We start from the raw sequence: 15781 nt of genomic DNA, 5'->3' as shown, positions 1-15781 counted from the left end.
TGGGTGACCTTGGTCCAGTCACTGCCTGTCAGCCTAATCTACCTCTCAGGGTTGTTGTGGGGATTAAATGGGGGGACACACACATACACCGCCTTGAGCTCACTGGGGAGAAAAGGGGATCGTTGGATTGGATCGTTAATTATGGGTCTCACTGGTAACTAACTCCCTGATGAGTGCTGAGGCTGATAAGAATCCAGGCACCCACCGGAAAAGACTGCAAGAATGTTTACAATCTTGGGTCAAAGCTACGCAACAACATTTGCTAATTTTGCATGAAATGATGCAATCTGTATGCTTATTTGAGAGAGGGAGGGTGAGTGGGCTGTAGGTGGTTTTTATTTTTTAAAAAAAATAGAACTTGGAATTCAAAGGAAAGAGAGGCAAAAGCTGTCTGAGGCATGGATTTCCTGCAAGCAGCCACAGCACGCTGCGGAATTGCTTCAGAGAAACGGCAAGATTTCTCCGGGGTGTAGTGCGATGATCTCAGCCACGAGTTGCGACTTGTGAACAAGACCCAACAAGCGAGCGTGGATTTCACAGTTGTGGGTGGCTGCCATCCCGGTGGCATCTCTCTGCCTCCCCCCCCCTCCAATCCTTCCACCTCTGACGCCTGCGCATCTCAGAGGCTGCATAGAATCATTAACAAGATGCTCTTGCATACTAAAAGCCATGCTGCTTGAATATTAATGCGCTCAGCTCTCGTGCAGATCCCAGGCACGTGTTAAAGCAGGAGTTAATTCAGGGCACGGGGGCTCGTAGGCTCCATCTCCTATGCGAAAGCAGGCTGCAAAGAAGTGGGAAGGAGAGGACCTGGAACAAGGGTGACCACCTTCTCTAATCCTGGCAGCCATTTGGTTTCCGCACAGCGGTCTGGGAGCTGGAAGTATGTATTGCTGCACAAAACCGACCTCTTTATGGGTTCTCAGACTCTATAATGAAGCAAGAGCTCTCCAGCATGAAAGGACCTCATTGTTCAGAGGCAAATAGGCTCAGGCACGGCTGAGGAATGACGTACCAAACCCAAAACAAGAGGAAACATTAAACTGTAGAATCTCTCCCTCCGTCACACACACACAGACACCCCTTTCGAAAACTATTTCTTTCCCTTACGCTTTGAAACCCAGGGTTGTATCCAATGCTACTCAAGAGTAGACCCATTGAAATGAATAAACACAACTAACTGAGGTTTGCTAATTTCAGTAAGTTTACTCTGAGCATAGGAGCCAACTCCTAGGGGCCGAGGTCCCTTTGGCCCTCCCAATAAAATATCTGAGGGGACCAGGGCCCCCCAAAATTGATGGGCATTGCCATTCAGATGGTGCGCGTGTGACACATCTTGTGATCGATTATGCAGGACAGGCCTCCCCCCCCCCCCAATATTTTATTCAAGTTGGCACCCTGAATCTGAGGAAATTTAAGCTGGAGATAACCCGTAAATGGTCGCCAGCTGGCCTCCTTAAATCTGTGTCTGCCCTGATCATTAAAAAATGTGTTTTGAGTGAGGGGGTTTAGTTTTCAGAGGGGGTGTAAGCTTCCCTGCTCACCATTGACTCCCCTGCAGTCTGTCTCTTTGGCCAAGGGGGAAATGCTTCAGGTGAGGGGCTGTGGGGAAGAAGAAGCAGGCAAGGGGGGAGGTTCAGTTCCCCTCCCCTCAGTCCTCCTTTCTTTTTGCTTTTGTGTGAGAGAGAGATTAAAAAGGTAAAGGTAAAGGTACCCCTGCCCATGTGGGCCAGTCTTGACAGACTCTAGGGTTGTGCGCTCATCTCACTCTATAGGCCGGGAGCCAGCGCTGTCCGCAGACACTTCCGTGGGTCACGTGGCCAGCATGACAAGCTGCATCTGGCGAGCCAGCGCAGCACACGGAACACCGTTTACCTTCCCGCTATAAAGCGGTACCTATTTATCTACTTGCACTTAGGGGTGCTTTCGAACTGCTAGGTTGGCAGGCGCTGGGACCGAACGACGGGAGCGCACCCCGCCGCGGGGATTCGAACCACCGACCATGCGATCGGCAAGTCCTAGGCGCTGAGGTTTTACCCACAGCGCCACCCACGAGAGAGATTAGGTGAGGCCTAAGTTTAAAGAGGGAGGCCTGCTGCTATTGTGCCCTTTTCAGGCCTCAGAGAACTTTCTTTTTTAAAAGAAATAAACGTGTTTGCTGATTTCCACACAAACGAGACAACAGTATTTACCAGTACAGTTGTACCTTGGTTGAAGAATGACTTGCGAGTAGAACGTTTTGGCTCCCAAATGCCGTAAATCCTAAAGTGAGTGTTCTGGTTTGTGAACGTTCTTTTGGAACCCGAACATCTGGCGCAGCTTCCGCAGCTTTCGATTGGCTGCAGGAGCTTCCTGCAGCCAATTGGAAGCTGTGCCTTGGTTTCCGAACATTTCAGAAGTCGAATGGACTTCCAGAACAGGTTCTGTTTGGCTTCCAAGGTATGACTGTAGTAAACATCAAGTGTTAAAACAAGTGACGAGTATAGCCTGCAATATGCCAAATCAGCCATCCCAGTGCCATCCAGATGTTCTGTACTACAACTCCCATTAGTCCTGGACATGATGGGAGTTGTAGTTCAGAAAAACTGGAGGGCACCGGGTTTGCAAAGGCTAGCCTATAGAGTCATGGGTTCTGAAGCTATATTTCAGTGCAACCTCCCTTAGGTGTGCAACCTCCCTTAGCCTTGGCTCAAGAAGTTAAGCTTTTACAGAAAGGGGAGAGGGACCCTTTGCCCTCCAGACAGTGGCGTAGTGTGGGTTGTCAGCACCCGGGGCAAGGCAAGTAATTTGCGCCCCCTAACCCGTGGATTTGCACCCCCTAACCCTAACCCCCAGATGTTGTGCCCAGTGGCGTAGCGTGGGTTGTCAGCACCCGGGGCAAGGCAAGTAATTTGACCCCCTAACCCATGGATTTGCGCCCCCTATCTTGTGGATTTGCACCCCCTAACCCTACCCCCCAGATGTTGCGCCCGGTGCGGCCGGCCCCCCTGCACCTCCCACGCTACGCCACTGCCTCCAGATGCTGTCGGGCTTCATTTCTCATCAGTCCCAGCCAGCATAGCCAAAGGGCAAGGATGATGGGAACTGTAGTCCAGCATCATCTGGAGTTGCCACAGGTTCTCTGCCACTGGACAAGATCTCATGACTGTTGAGATAAACTTCAAAATATATGGACAAAACCTGGGGAGATGTCAGAAGCCGGAAAGGAGTATGATGACTCAAGAGGTAGGACTTGGTACAATATGTAGTGCAGCCTTCACCCCTCCTAGTGTCTTCCAGCTGCTTTGGACTACAACTCCCATCAGCCCCAGCTCTTATGGGAGTTGTAGTCCAAAAAAGCAGGAAGGCACCAGGTTGGCGAACGCTGTTGCAATTCAAGAAGAGCACCAGATAAATGAGAGCAGAACAACAGACCAAAGAAGAGCCCACACCAAGGTCCATGCCAGGGATGGGAGACCTGCAGCCTTCCAGATGTTAAACCACAACTCTCAGCATCCCTGACCACTGACCATGCTGCTGCGACACCTTCAAGGCTGTTCTTCCTCTTACCTGTTCAAAGAACTCATCCATGAAATGGTCTCGGTCCACGTGCACCACCTCTTCCTCATCGTCGCTGTCTTTGGCCTGCCCAAGAGACAACATTTCCACAGGTTAGGACACCCTCCTGGCTCTGTCCTCAAAGATACCCTGACGCTCTCCTCTTCTGTGTGTTCCCAAGCACACATATCATGTGGCCAATTGCCATTTCTTCACTACACAGTGAAAAGTGGGAGGGGGAACCATTTGGGGGAAAGAAGCAAGCTTTTAACCTTTGCCAATTGCCCCTTCTCCCCTATTTAAGCAGATGCGCACAGACACTCAGCAGATTCCCCCAACCAGTATTTCAGGCCCTTGTTTCTGTTGCAAATATCCATGTTCCTTTTCTAGGCCTCATTCTCTCCCACTCTCTTTCTCTCTGATTTGCCTCTTACATTCACTTCATGGTTCTTTATATGTATTTCGGTAGAGCAGAGCAGCAGTTTCGTCCTAGCCCATACGGCATCATCAAAAGTAAAGATGCTTAGGGTGCATCCTAGCCCAATTAAGAGAGATGCCCAACCATCAGAAAGGAACAATTAGATAGCCCTGGTTTCTGAAAGGCGCCATTGCTATGCCTCTCCTAACATGAATCTCGTAACACGAAATTGCCATCCTCAACAGAAAACAAGCCAAGAAAACATGATTGAAAGGGCAAGTGTGAGACTTCACACTTCACACCCTTCAGCAAAAGTTTTTTAGGGAGAAAGGGAATGACCAGAGAAGCCAGGAAAATGACATATATCCAATGAGAAGGAAGAGATGGAGGGTGTTTGCTACATGCTTTGGGTTCATTCCACCTCGTTTTTAATTCTGAGGCTCAGCCCTGGAATAAGTGAAGCAATAATGAAGACTTGACTGTAGCTGACCACATGCAGAGATGTCGGCTTTGCTATGGGTTAACCACAACCAGCCCCTATTCATTTATTTAAACGATATTGCTAACCACCCTTCGTCAACTGATTCCTGTGGAATATACAAAAGTGTGGATAAGGCCCCTAGACATCTGGGATTAAAAACAGGGTGATCGGGGAACACAGAGCATGCTCCCACTAGGCAAATTTGAAATGTCACAACTCACATTTTAAAAATTAAGAACTGTCTAAAACCCCAAGAGGGAGAAGTAAGAGATTAATCTTCTCAAACTGGCAATGAAATCCAGGAATCATGCCTTCCTGCTCTAAGAAGCTACACCCATTTCCGGCTCCTAGAGCTGAGGAGAAAACTTGAGGGCCTGTTTTCTAGAAATGAATCCAGTTTCCTTTTGGATCTAAAAGGAAAACCCAGGAGGCCCAGTTCCCCACACTTCCATCCCACAAGGCCTCATTTCCGTTCCAGAGCAGAAGAGTCGGGTTAGAGAACCCAGAAGAGATACCACAAACTGTTGCCTCACGCAGGGGGAAAAACTATTTGTGGACTAGACAGGCCCAGTCTCCAAGCTTCCTTTTAACTGTGTGGTCATGATGACTTGTGTTCATGATGGCATGGGGTGGATATTCACAATCTCACTTTCACGACTGGTTTGCAGGTGCAACAGTTTGAGGGCATACATATTGCTTTGTTTCCGGTCTCATAACTTCCTCCTGAAATCCCGCAACGTTTTATTATACCGCCATATTCAGGGAAGTGTGTGTTTGTTATGTCCTGCTTTGCCCCTCCAAATCATGACAATGTGACAGCGCCCAGCAAAGACTAAGGTAAAGGTAAAGGTACCCCTGACCATTAGGTCCAGTCGCGGACGACTCTGGGGTTGTGGTGTTCATCTCGCTTTATTGGCCGAGGGATCCAGCGTACAGCTTCTGGGTCATGTGGCTAGCATGACTAAAGTGCTTCTGGCGAACCAGAGCAGCGCACGGAAACGCCGTTTACCTTCCCGCCGGAGCAGTACCTATTCATCTACTTGCACTTTGATGTGCTTTTGAACTGCTAGGTTGGCAGGAGCAGAGACCGAGCAACGGGAGCTCACCCCGTCGAGGAGATTCGAACCGCCGACCTTCTGATTGTCAAGTTCTAGGCTCTGTGGTTTAACCCACAGCGTCACCTGTGTCCCCCCAGCAAAGACTACAGGACCACTAATGAATGTATCCTGCCACATGCCATTGATGCATGAGTTGTTCATTGGTGATGAATGGTCCAAACACCAGTCTGCTTCATTAGTGGTCTAGCAAAGACCCCCCAGAAAAGACTACAGGACCACTAATGAAGCGGACTGGTGTTTGGACAGTCCGGTATAAATTCACCACCAATGAACAACTCATGCATCAATGGCATGTGGCAGGATACATTTGCAACACACACACACACACACACACACACACACCACCAGTCTGGAGGGGTTTTGGATGATCTGAGGGCATCTCGGGGTTGAACATTTCCACATGAGAAAGAAAGAAAAAACCCCTCACATAGAAAACTTCCTTATCAGCGAAAGCTAGACAATGACCTTTCTTAACAGCTGCCTTTCTAGGAGCAGAGCATTTCGTTTTTTAGTTTAGGAAAGAAAGTCAATCATGGGTGCTCCACGTAAAGACCAGAAGTGGTTATCTCCCGTGTGAACAGCAGCTTAGCACTAAGAGTTAAATTGTGGTCTGTCTGTCTGTCTGTCTGTCTCCCCCACCCTTACCTCCCATTCCATATCCCATAGTTCCTTGCAGCAGTTGTCAAGGCCAAAAAAAGCCCTGCCTTCTCAGCCGAGATGCCACATTTCTTCTTATATAAGTGCAACCCCCCAAAACTCGACTTAACCTGAGGCGACAAGTCAGAGGAAGATGGGCTCAGCCACTTGGAAGGCAACACACACACACACACCCCGGTTCCTTGCCACTTGCGCAGCTCCACAAGGCAGGAGAAAGCTGGCGATCAGGGCGGCGGGGAAGGAATAGCGATGGAGAAGGCTCTCTGGCCTGGCACCACGGGGAAAGGAATTGGAGAGAGGGATTTGGAGGGAGAAGCTGTGTTTTGGACCAGTGCCTGGCTCCGTCTCCTGGAGGGCAGTTTGTGACGAAGCTCTCTCATCGCATTCTCCTTTCGTCCAAGGTCACAGCTAAGCGAGCTGGAACAGTGACATAATAACACATGCACACAAACAGCCGCTCGCACTTCCAGTGTGCTGGGAATGCGTGTGCACGCAGAGGCCGGGCGGGGCGGCTCGGGGGCAGCGCCACATCACCTCGGCAGACTATCAGATTCCTTTTCTCCTTCCAGGAAAACCATCATCCCCAAAATAACCAGCCTGGTGACGGAGGACAAAGTAAAATACATAAATAAGAATAAAAATCCTCCCCTCTTCCCTCCTGTCTCCTTTCTTTCCGCAGTACAGTGGTCCCTCGGGTTACATACGCTTCAGGTTACATACGCTTCAGGTTACAGACTCTGCTAACCCAGAAATAGTGCTTCAGGTTAAGAACTTTGCTTCAGGATGAGAACAGAAATTGTGCTCTGGCGGTGCGGCAGCAGCAGCAGCAGGCCCCATTAGCTAAAGCGGTGCTTCAGGTTAAGAACAGTTTCAGGTTAAGTACGGACCTCTGGAACGAATTAAGTACTTAAGTCGAGATACCACTGTAGAAGGTTCTGTGATAGTTTTAAAGAGTTGGTTTTCCTCAGAAGATGCAACACTGGCCCACAGATGTCAAACCAACTGTGGTCCCTTCTCATGTCCTGTTCCTGTCCCCTCACCCAACTTCTGAGTAAGGGGCAGGCGGGGGCAGGGGGGCGGGAAGGAACACGCACAAACAGAGAGAGGTGTAATTGTGGCGGGGTTGGTGATTGTCTGCTTGTCTGCAGGCCACAGGGAGAATATTTTCCCTTTCCCACTTCTAAACCCATTTAAAGAGTAACAGCTGCCCAGCCCATCCTCTCAACTAGGAATGAAAAGAGTGACAGCAAAGCACTGGCAACATTGCCCACTGATTATTAACGTTTTATTCTATGGGCATGAGGGCTAGCAGCTTTTTAAGAAGGAGCAGAAGGAGAAGTCAGGATCACAGCAGGTCCACTGGGGAAATACTGCAGGGGAGGTTAGGAGACCACAGTGGGTAAGCATGTTACCGAAACACTGCTAAAGTTTAATTTTACTTCACGTTTATTTACTTTTCTGCAACTGTAGATGCCCAAGGAGGCTGGAGAGGGCCTTCTCGGTGGCTGCTCCCAGACTTTGAAACTCCCTCCCTAGAGAAGTTAAACTTTTAATGAAAGGGCTAGTGCCATGCCATTTTTATTGTGATTATCTGTATGTTTTAAATAGATCATATATAGCGTGTGTGTGTTTTGATTATATTAATGTTTAAATCATTTTTAATTATTCCCCCTCTATCTGTTTAGCTGTTTTTATTTTATCTGTAAGATGCCTTGAGCCCCTGTAAAGGAAAAAGACAGGGAATATAATATAATATAATATAATATAATATAATATAATATAATAATGATAAACATAGGATTTCATAATAATAATGCACAGGGTTTGAAACCATCCCCTATCCTGGCATGACTAGACCTATTTAGTTTCAGCAAGGTTGCTGTATCATGTGCCTTTACCTTATAGTCCAAGTACAACCAATCACCTCTCCTTTTGTCCTCTTTTATTTGAATATAAGGATTCTATAGTGAGCCTATTGGCTCCTCCTGCCATCTTCCTGTTGGACCATGTGGCTGGATGCTGGGTGCATGACTGGCTCCTCTCCAGAGCCATTTGCATTGATGTTCTGTGTCACTCCTGGCTGGCTCAGGCAATTAGCTTTGGATGCTTGGCACCCCCATATATTCTCAAACGCTGCTCAGGTTGCTAATTTGCATGACGAAAGGAGACGCAGGCCAAGGTCATCTCCTGGCAAGAATGGGCAAAGGGTCCTATCAGGCCAGGCAAATGGTTCGTCCCTCTGCAATAGTGGCAAGATCTGGATGATTCAGAAGCAGCCACAGGGCACTTCAGATGCAATGTTGATTCAGAAGGCAGGCTCAAAGTTTGGGAACATTCTGCTCCCTCTGTTTTCAAGGATTCCTAGGCATGTTGATGGGAGGGAAAGATACCCAAGCGATGGAAGGAATGGAATCTATTTATTTAGCCATCACAGTTGTAACCCTGTTTAATGTTAAAACTGGTCCTGTGCTGCTACGTTGTGACTTAGAATCACATAATCTGAGAGTTGGAAGGGATCCTGAGGGTCATCTAGTCCAACCCCCTGCAATGCAGGAATCTCGTCTAAAGCATCCATGGCAGATGGATCCATGGCAGCCTTGGCTGAGAAACCTCCAAAGAAGGAGAGTCCACAACCTCCCGAGGGAGACCGTTCCGTGGTCAAACACCTCTTACTGCCAGAAAGTTCTTCTTGATGTTTAGTCGGAATCTCCTTTCTTGTAACTTGAAGCCATGGGTTCGAGTCCTACCCTCCAGAGCAGGAAGAAACAAGCTTGTCCCCTCTTCCATGTGGCAGCCCTTGAGATATTTGAAGACGACTTGCCCAAAGTGACCCAGTGAACAAAGAATTCAAACCTAGGTTTCCTCTGAATGAAGGAGACGCTCAGAAGGACTCAGCTTTCGTTGCTGCCTGCAGCTAACAGACATATATATATTTATCTGTTACATACTCAGCAGGGCTTAGCACAGGGCTACCTAAGCATTTCTCCATCCGGGTCCTGAGGAAGCCAAGACTTGCTCAGGTGGGGGGGGGGCGTGTTTTAATGTGCTTTTAGAGCCCGTATTCTTTGCTAGGCATGTCTTTGAGGGTCATCGTACATTTAAACGGACGTCAAGGTTATCAAAAGCTTAAAAGGCAGGCAGGAAAATATCACTGTAAACCAGACTATAAAGATAAGCATACACATCAAAACAGGACCTGGAGATGAAAAGTCAGATCCCTAGCAAGATCAGACCTCCTCACCGGAATGAAGGAATGATTTAGCCTTTTATATTGCTTGTCTGCAGGCTACTCAGATTTGATTGGCAGTCCTCCACCCTCCACCAGGTCTCTTGCAAGCCTGCGTTCACAGCAGATTGGCCGACTGCTTCCCCTCGCTTAAAAGATCAGGATTCTCATAGGCTTGCCCTTCCAGCGTGATTGGCTGCTTCTGATACCTTTGTTTGCATGCCTGAAAAGCTCACACCACCAGCCTCCTTCAAGTGTGATTGGCTCTTTGGCCATCAGGCTCGCTCTATCCAGAGTGACTAAGCTGCTTTCTAGCCAATGAGATTGCAGTAGCAGAGGGCAGAGACCAGATTGGCTGCAAAGCTGGCCAAAATGGGTTTCATCAACTTAAACATATATATATTATGGGGTAAGGTTGTGTGTGTGTATCTGACTTCCCCTCTGAGGTTTGAACAATGACACTACAGGTAAAAAGGTCAACAGGTGAAGCTTTCCTTCTTCATCACCTGCACTTATTGGGAGTCACCTGTCATGCAGCTGTTCAAAATTCCCAGGAAGGGAATGGTGGCAACACTAAAGTCGTCCCACCCCAGATCCACAACTTCTTTTTTTATGTAAGACAAGATTTATACGCTGGTAGGGAGTGTCTCCCATCTGCTCAGGATGCGGATGAAAAATAAGAACGCAAGATTCAGAGGCTCTCTGTCTGCATAAATATCATTTCAGAGAGCGATAAGGGTGCAGGATTCTGTCCCTGTTCAGCCTTAGTGGGGGCTGCTAGATTCAAAACCAAACCAAACAGGGCTTTTTCTAGAAACCAGAGGTTATAATCAGGGAAACCAGGACTCTTGGTTTCTTTGTGCGATCGCAAATTCTCAGAAAGCAGAGGGAAGGGTTAAGAGGGGGAAGCTGAGCTGTGAGCCAGTGATCTACCCTTCCCATCTCTCTTATTTAAGCGCGGTCTGGTTTGTTAAGAGGCAGAATGGCTAGGAGCCAGGGCACCAGGTTTAGAGCCTCAGCTGGAAGGACTGGAGTCCAATAAAATCAACAAGAAAGGGGGGAAGCGGGGGGGGGGGGGAGAGCTCCCCTGAGTTCCGGCAAACAACCCTCAAATACAGAGCGACACCAGCAGACGTGGAATCCGGCGAGATTATTATAATGAACATTATTCTTGAACAGAGAGAGAGCGCGCAGACTACTGGCAAGTGCCACGTTCAGAGTCCCCGGCTTCCACTCCGCTCCCCTGGCCGAGGAAAACCCGGCGCAACAGCGTCAAAATAATGGGCTAAAAAAAGACACAGCTGCCCAAATACAGAGCCACTTAGTTTAATGGCTTACGCACGCATCCTTCCCAGCCTCTCCCCGTGGGCCTGCCTCGTCCCTCACCCTCTGGCCTTCGCAGGTCTCCAGGTCTCGCTGCTTGCTCCCCTTCCTGCAACTGTGAATGCATTCCAGGGTTTTGTTGACCACTGGATGAAAGGCCTCTTGCTGTCCACACTTGGCCTCTTTTTGTAACCCTTCCCCTCATTTGCAGTCATAAGGAACGTGAGGAGACTGCAATTGCAGCAGGGCTTTGCTTTCCCCAAACACCGCACATTTGGGCTTCTAGTTAAATAAGTAAATCTCCCCACCCCACCCCCCACAGCCATTTAGACAGGCAGAATATCCTCATTAAGGCAGGGCTACAGTGCAGCAAAGGGGGGTGGCGCGTTCTCCTGACAGGTTTCCTGACAGCAAGTGCTGCATAACTATTTTTATTTTGGGGTTTGTGTTTTTTTAGAGAAAGAGCAAAAGATGCAAAGTGATGAGAACAACAGTGGAATGAGAAGTGGGAATGGGTGGCGGTGGTAGGAGGTGGAGATTGTGCTCTAGCCAAGAGGTTGAGAAATGAGTTTGGCTGCTTGCGACAGAGGAGCTTGCACCTGTCTCCATCGCTTGTTCCTGGACCGCAGTGACACCTCCCTGCGACCTCCTGGAGGCAGGCAGGCACAGAGGCAACGTGCCTGATTCCGTCGGCCACCAAAGTACCTCAGTCAAGGTGAGGGAGAAACTTTCACAAAAATAGACTGCTCTAAGGCCACTGCAAATCGCCAGCAGGCAGGCCCATTTCAGTTTGGTCTGAAATGGCTGCAGGGTTTGGTTCTCAAGGCCACAACCATCTGAATGGAAGATTTCCTGGAAACCACAGGGTTCTATGATGGAAGGAAGGTAGGATGTAAGTGTAAGAAAATTAGTAAAAGAGTAAATTTCTGGACCCAAGGTGGAAAAATCTAACTGGCACCCTGCAGGGAGGGGGGGGCAGCAGTCCCTCCAAGTGTCCCTATTTTCCATGGACAGTCCCAGATTTACACAAGCTGCCCCGATTTCTGATTTGATCCCGGAATGTCCTGCTTTTCCTTAGAACGTCCCTATCTTCATTGGAGAAATGTTGGAGGCAACATCTTTATTTCCATCAAAGAAATGTTGGAGGGTATGGAACAGCCAGAGATTTGCCTGTCTTTAATGGAACATAGGCAGCTGCCTTATGACAAGTGAGATCATTGGTTCATCTACTTCAGTGCTGTTTATACAGACTGGCAGTGGGACTCCAAAGTTTCAGGCAGAAGTCTCTCCCAGTCCTAGGCCTTTCTCCAGGCAAAGAAGAGATTTGGTCCTTCCCCAACAGTGTCCCAAAGCAGGAAGTTGAAGCTACTCATGATAAGACCTGGTGCCCACCGGTAAAGTCTACTCTGAATACAGCTGACTGTTTTTACCTAGCCATTTAAAAACAAAGAAGCCTTCCTTCCTTCCTTCCTTCCTTCCTTCCTTCCTTCCTTCCTCTTTCAAACTGTCTTTTAGGATACTTAGGGGTTTTTCAGTGTGGGAGTTTTTGCAGTCAAAACTAACAATGCACATCTATGCTAGTTAGTATGTGAAGGGGTTAAGAACCACAGAGTTCTAAACTACTAGATTAGACTGTGATGTCACATCCCCTCTTTCCAAGGGGAGAGGAAGTAAGGGATGTTTCCTGCTCCGTTCTCTCTCTCTCTCTCTCTCTCTCTCTCTCTCTCTCTCTCTCTCCCTCTCCCTCTCCCTCTCCCTCTCCCTCCCTCCACTATTTGAACCATGTAAGCTGAGCAGACACATGAGATGGGTGCGCTCCATGCCCAGACTCCATGTTTGAAGATACTTTCTGTATTTTGCAACCAATAATACCTGGCCTGTGTTGTTTCAGCTGCAGCATTGAACAATGCATGAGTGAGATCTGTAAGTAAAGCATTTAAACTTACTAAAGTTTGTGGTCTATTCACTCCAAGAGAGGTAGAGGGAACGCATTTTAAGAGCTTAATACTGGGACATTTAGACCTATAGCAACCTATATTTCCCACACTTTGCAAACACCGCATAGAACAGTGTTTTAAACTCTGCTGGGGGCTGTTTCGGAGTCAAGCCCTGAACATACTTTTTTGAATTCAGGCAGTCAGCCATTTTTCTTCATAGTTCCCCACACATGTGGGACTTCAGGATTAAATGGTTTTCTCCATTTATTTCCCAACATTCAGGAGTGCACCAGAATTTCCTCAATGAGCGGATCAGCAAGATCCCTCAAATACACATTCCATGGACAATCACACTGGGGGGGGGGGGAATAGTTTTGCTATGTTTTGGAATAATAAAACGCAGGGTCATCTTCAGCCATGTGCTCTTTTAAGAATGTTAGAGAGTGTGGAATGAGATAAAGATGATAAACTTGGTTCTTATGAGGCATTATATGATTACATAGAATTAATTTGTATGTACTTGCTAATTTTGATGCAAGCAACACAACAAAAGCCATCCTGCAGGAGCTCACACTGTAATATGCTTGAGATTTCTTTGCAACATCTCAGACGTATCCCTTGTCCTACAGAAAGGGGTTTCTGGAAAGGCAAAGGGCTCCCCAAAGTCTGAAAGTTGCTGCTTAAATAAAAAGGAGGTGGAACTTGCCTAGGAATATACTATGAAGGCGATACTGAAGGAGGCTGTGTTATACAGAAATTATTTAGCCATCTCTTGCCAACCAGCATCAAGTCAAAAGGTGATGAAGTGGGTTTTTTCCCTCTGGGTTATATTTATGCATTTATCTTTTATTGCATAGTGCCCCCTTTAATCGCTGTTCTTTGTGAGGGCATTTCTGGAGATGTGACCCATTGTGTGTGGTAGGGGGAGATTTCCGCTTTAGCCACTGTCCTCCCCAATACGTTATCATACGTTGTCAGTTTTCTGCAAGCAACCCCATGCGGGATCTGCTATAGCACTAGATCAAAGCAGCTCTTGTGACAAGATTGCACATGCCAGGGTGCGTGGCAGCACACTTGCGGAGCGTGCAATAGCACGCTTCCCCTTCGCATGTCCCTTCAAAAAGAACAGGGCTGTGTCTGGGTGCGAGGCAGGGCATTCGGAGATGGTGCAGTTGCAGAAAAGACCGTGTTTGTTCTTCTCAAAATGGCAGCGTAACAACGGGAGAGGGGGAATTGGGTGTGTTTTGGCAGTTGTTCCTCGTATCCACCGGTGTGTCCACTGCTTGATATCCAAAGTGAGAGGTTCTGGGGTGCAAGCCTAAATTAGGTGTGATACCCTTTAACCCAGAAACCTTCCAGAAAACCCCAGATGCATGGGGAGCTAGATGTGCTCAATGGCACTACAGTGGTACCTCGGGATACAGACGCTTCAGGTTACAGACGCTTCAGGTTACAGACTCTGCTAACCCAGAAATAGTACCTCAGGTTAAGAATTTTGCTTCAGGATAAGAACAGAAATCGCGTGGCAGTGGTGCGGGAGGCCCCATTAGCTAAAGTGGTACCTCAGGTTAAGAACAGCTTCTGGTTAAGAACGGACCTCGATAACAAATTAGCTTCTTAACCCGAAGTACTACTGTATTTCATTCTAGCAAAATGTCTGGTAAATGTTAGTGTGTATGGATATGCGGCCACAAAGACAGCTGTTGTTGAGCAAGCAAGCAAATGCTGATCACTCCGTACCTCTGTATATACCCCGTTGTTGTTGTTGTTGTTGTTGTTGTTGTTGTATTTATACCAGAGCTTTTTTTCCTTACAAAAATTGTTTAGGGGTACTCTTATTTTGACTCTAGAAAACCACCATTTTATAGTTCAAATGGGGGGGGGGTACAGTAATTGGGCAAAAGTACTATGATTCAAAAACTGTTTAGGGGTCTGCGTCCCCCCAGAAAAAAACACTGTTTATACCCCACCTATCTAGCTGGGTTTCCCCAGCCACTCTGGGCAGCTCACAGCATATCTCAGAACATACTAAAACATCAAACATAAAAAGCTTCCCTAAACAGGGCTTCCTTCAGGTGTCTTCTAAAAGTCAGATAGTTGTTTATTTCCTTGACATCTGAAGAGAGAGTCTTCCATAGGGCGGGTGCCACTACTGAGAAGGTTCCCTGGTTCCCTTTAACCTCACTTCTCATAGTGAGGGAACTGCCAGAAGGTCCTCGGCGCTGGACCTCAGTGTCCAGGCTGAACGGGGGTGGAGGGGTGCAGATATGCTCCTTCTCAACCCTTTGCTTCAAGGCCCATTATAATGCAGTAGGTTTTGCCCTAGACATGCAAATAGGTGTGAGGGAAGGACAGGGATTGGGCGAATAGCTACTGATGTCCCAAAGGCACAATGGATTCCTAAAGTTGTGGCATTTCCCAGTATAGTTCCTAGGAGAAAAGGGTACTGAGAGGTAAGGGGAGAGAATTCCCACTTGGGTGGAAGATTATTTGTTATTATTTATTACATTTATACTGTACCTTTCCTCCAAGGAGCTCAAGGTAGTTCACATGCTTCTCTTTCTCCCCATTTCATCTTCACAAAAACCGTGTGGGGTACGTTAGGCTGAGGGACCGTGGCTGGCTCAAGGTCACTCCCTGAGCTTAATGCAGGGACTTGAGCCCTCATCTAGTTTCTAGACCAACACTAACCACTAGACCTCACTGGCTCGGGTTGCCACAGCCCCTAACATCATTTGCCACCATGGTTGCGGGTCAGGAGAATCCCAGACCCTGAGATTTCAGGGCCAAACCAGCCCCTAGTGATGTTCACATGGGGGGGGGGGTGTCCTGGTGACGGAGGTTAATTGGGAGAGGGGAGCAGAGGAAGGCAGACAGCCCACTCCCCAGAGTTTCTATGCTATTATTTGCAGCCAGCTCCTGTGGGGCTGCAGCTTGAAAGCTGCATGTACATCATCATCATCATCATTATTATTATTATTATTATTATTATTATACCTCTTGCCCGCAAGGGGCCGGGCAAACCTGGAGACTTCAACTCAGACCTGGAGGTCTGGCAACCCTTTCTATCACCTGCCTCTCCTT

General features: G+C 47.9%; 2 protein-coding genes across 3 annotated transcripts in view; both read right to left on the bottom strand.

Annotated features, from left to right (window-relative positions):
• The window catches only part of LOC310662829 (pyrin domain-containing protein 1-like), a 742864-nt gene that overhangs the window by 523709 nt on the left and 203374 nt on the right, over positions 1-15781 (bottom strand). The window lies entirely within an intron of this gene.
• STX1B (syntaxin 1B) overlaps positions 1-15781 on the bottom strand; it is a 57696-nt gene that overhangs the window by 13596 nt on the left and 28319 nt on the right. Inside the window, exon 2 of the mRNA XM_083409944.1 lies at positions 3550-3624. Within this exon, the coding sequence (XP_083266070.1) occupies positions 3550-3624 (75 nt within the window). The remainder of the gene's footprint in view (positions 1-3549; positions 3625-15781) is intronic.

This window comes from Podarcis tiliguerta (genome assembly GCF_965153285.1).
Source record: "Podarcis tiliguerta genome assembly, chromosome: 13".
NCBI classification, from domain to species: Eukaryota; Metazoa; Chordata; class Lepidosauria; order Squamata; family Lacertidae; genus Podarcis; species Podarcis tiliguerta.
The sequence above is the reverse complement of the archived record's forward strand: the minus strand, read 5'-3'. Positions and strand labels throughout refer to the sequence as shown.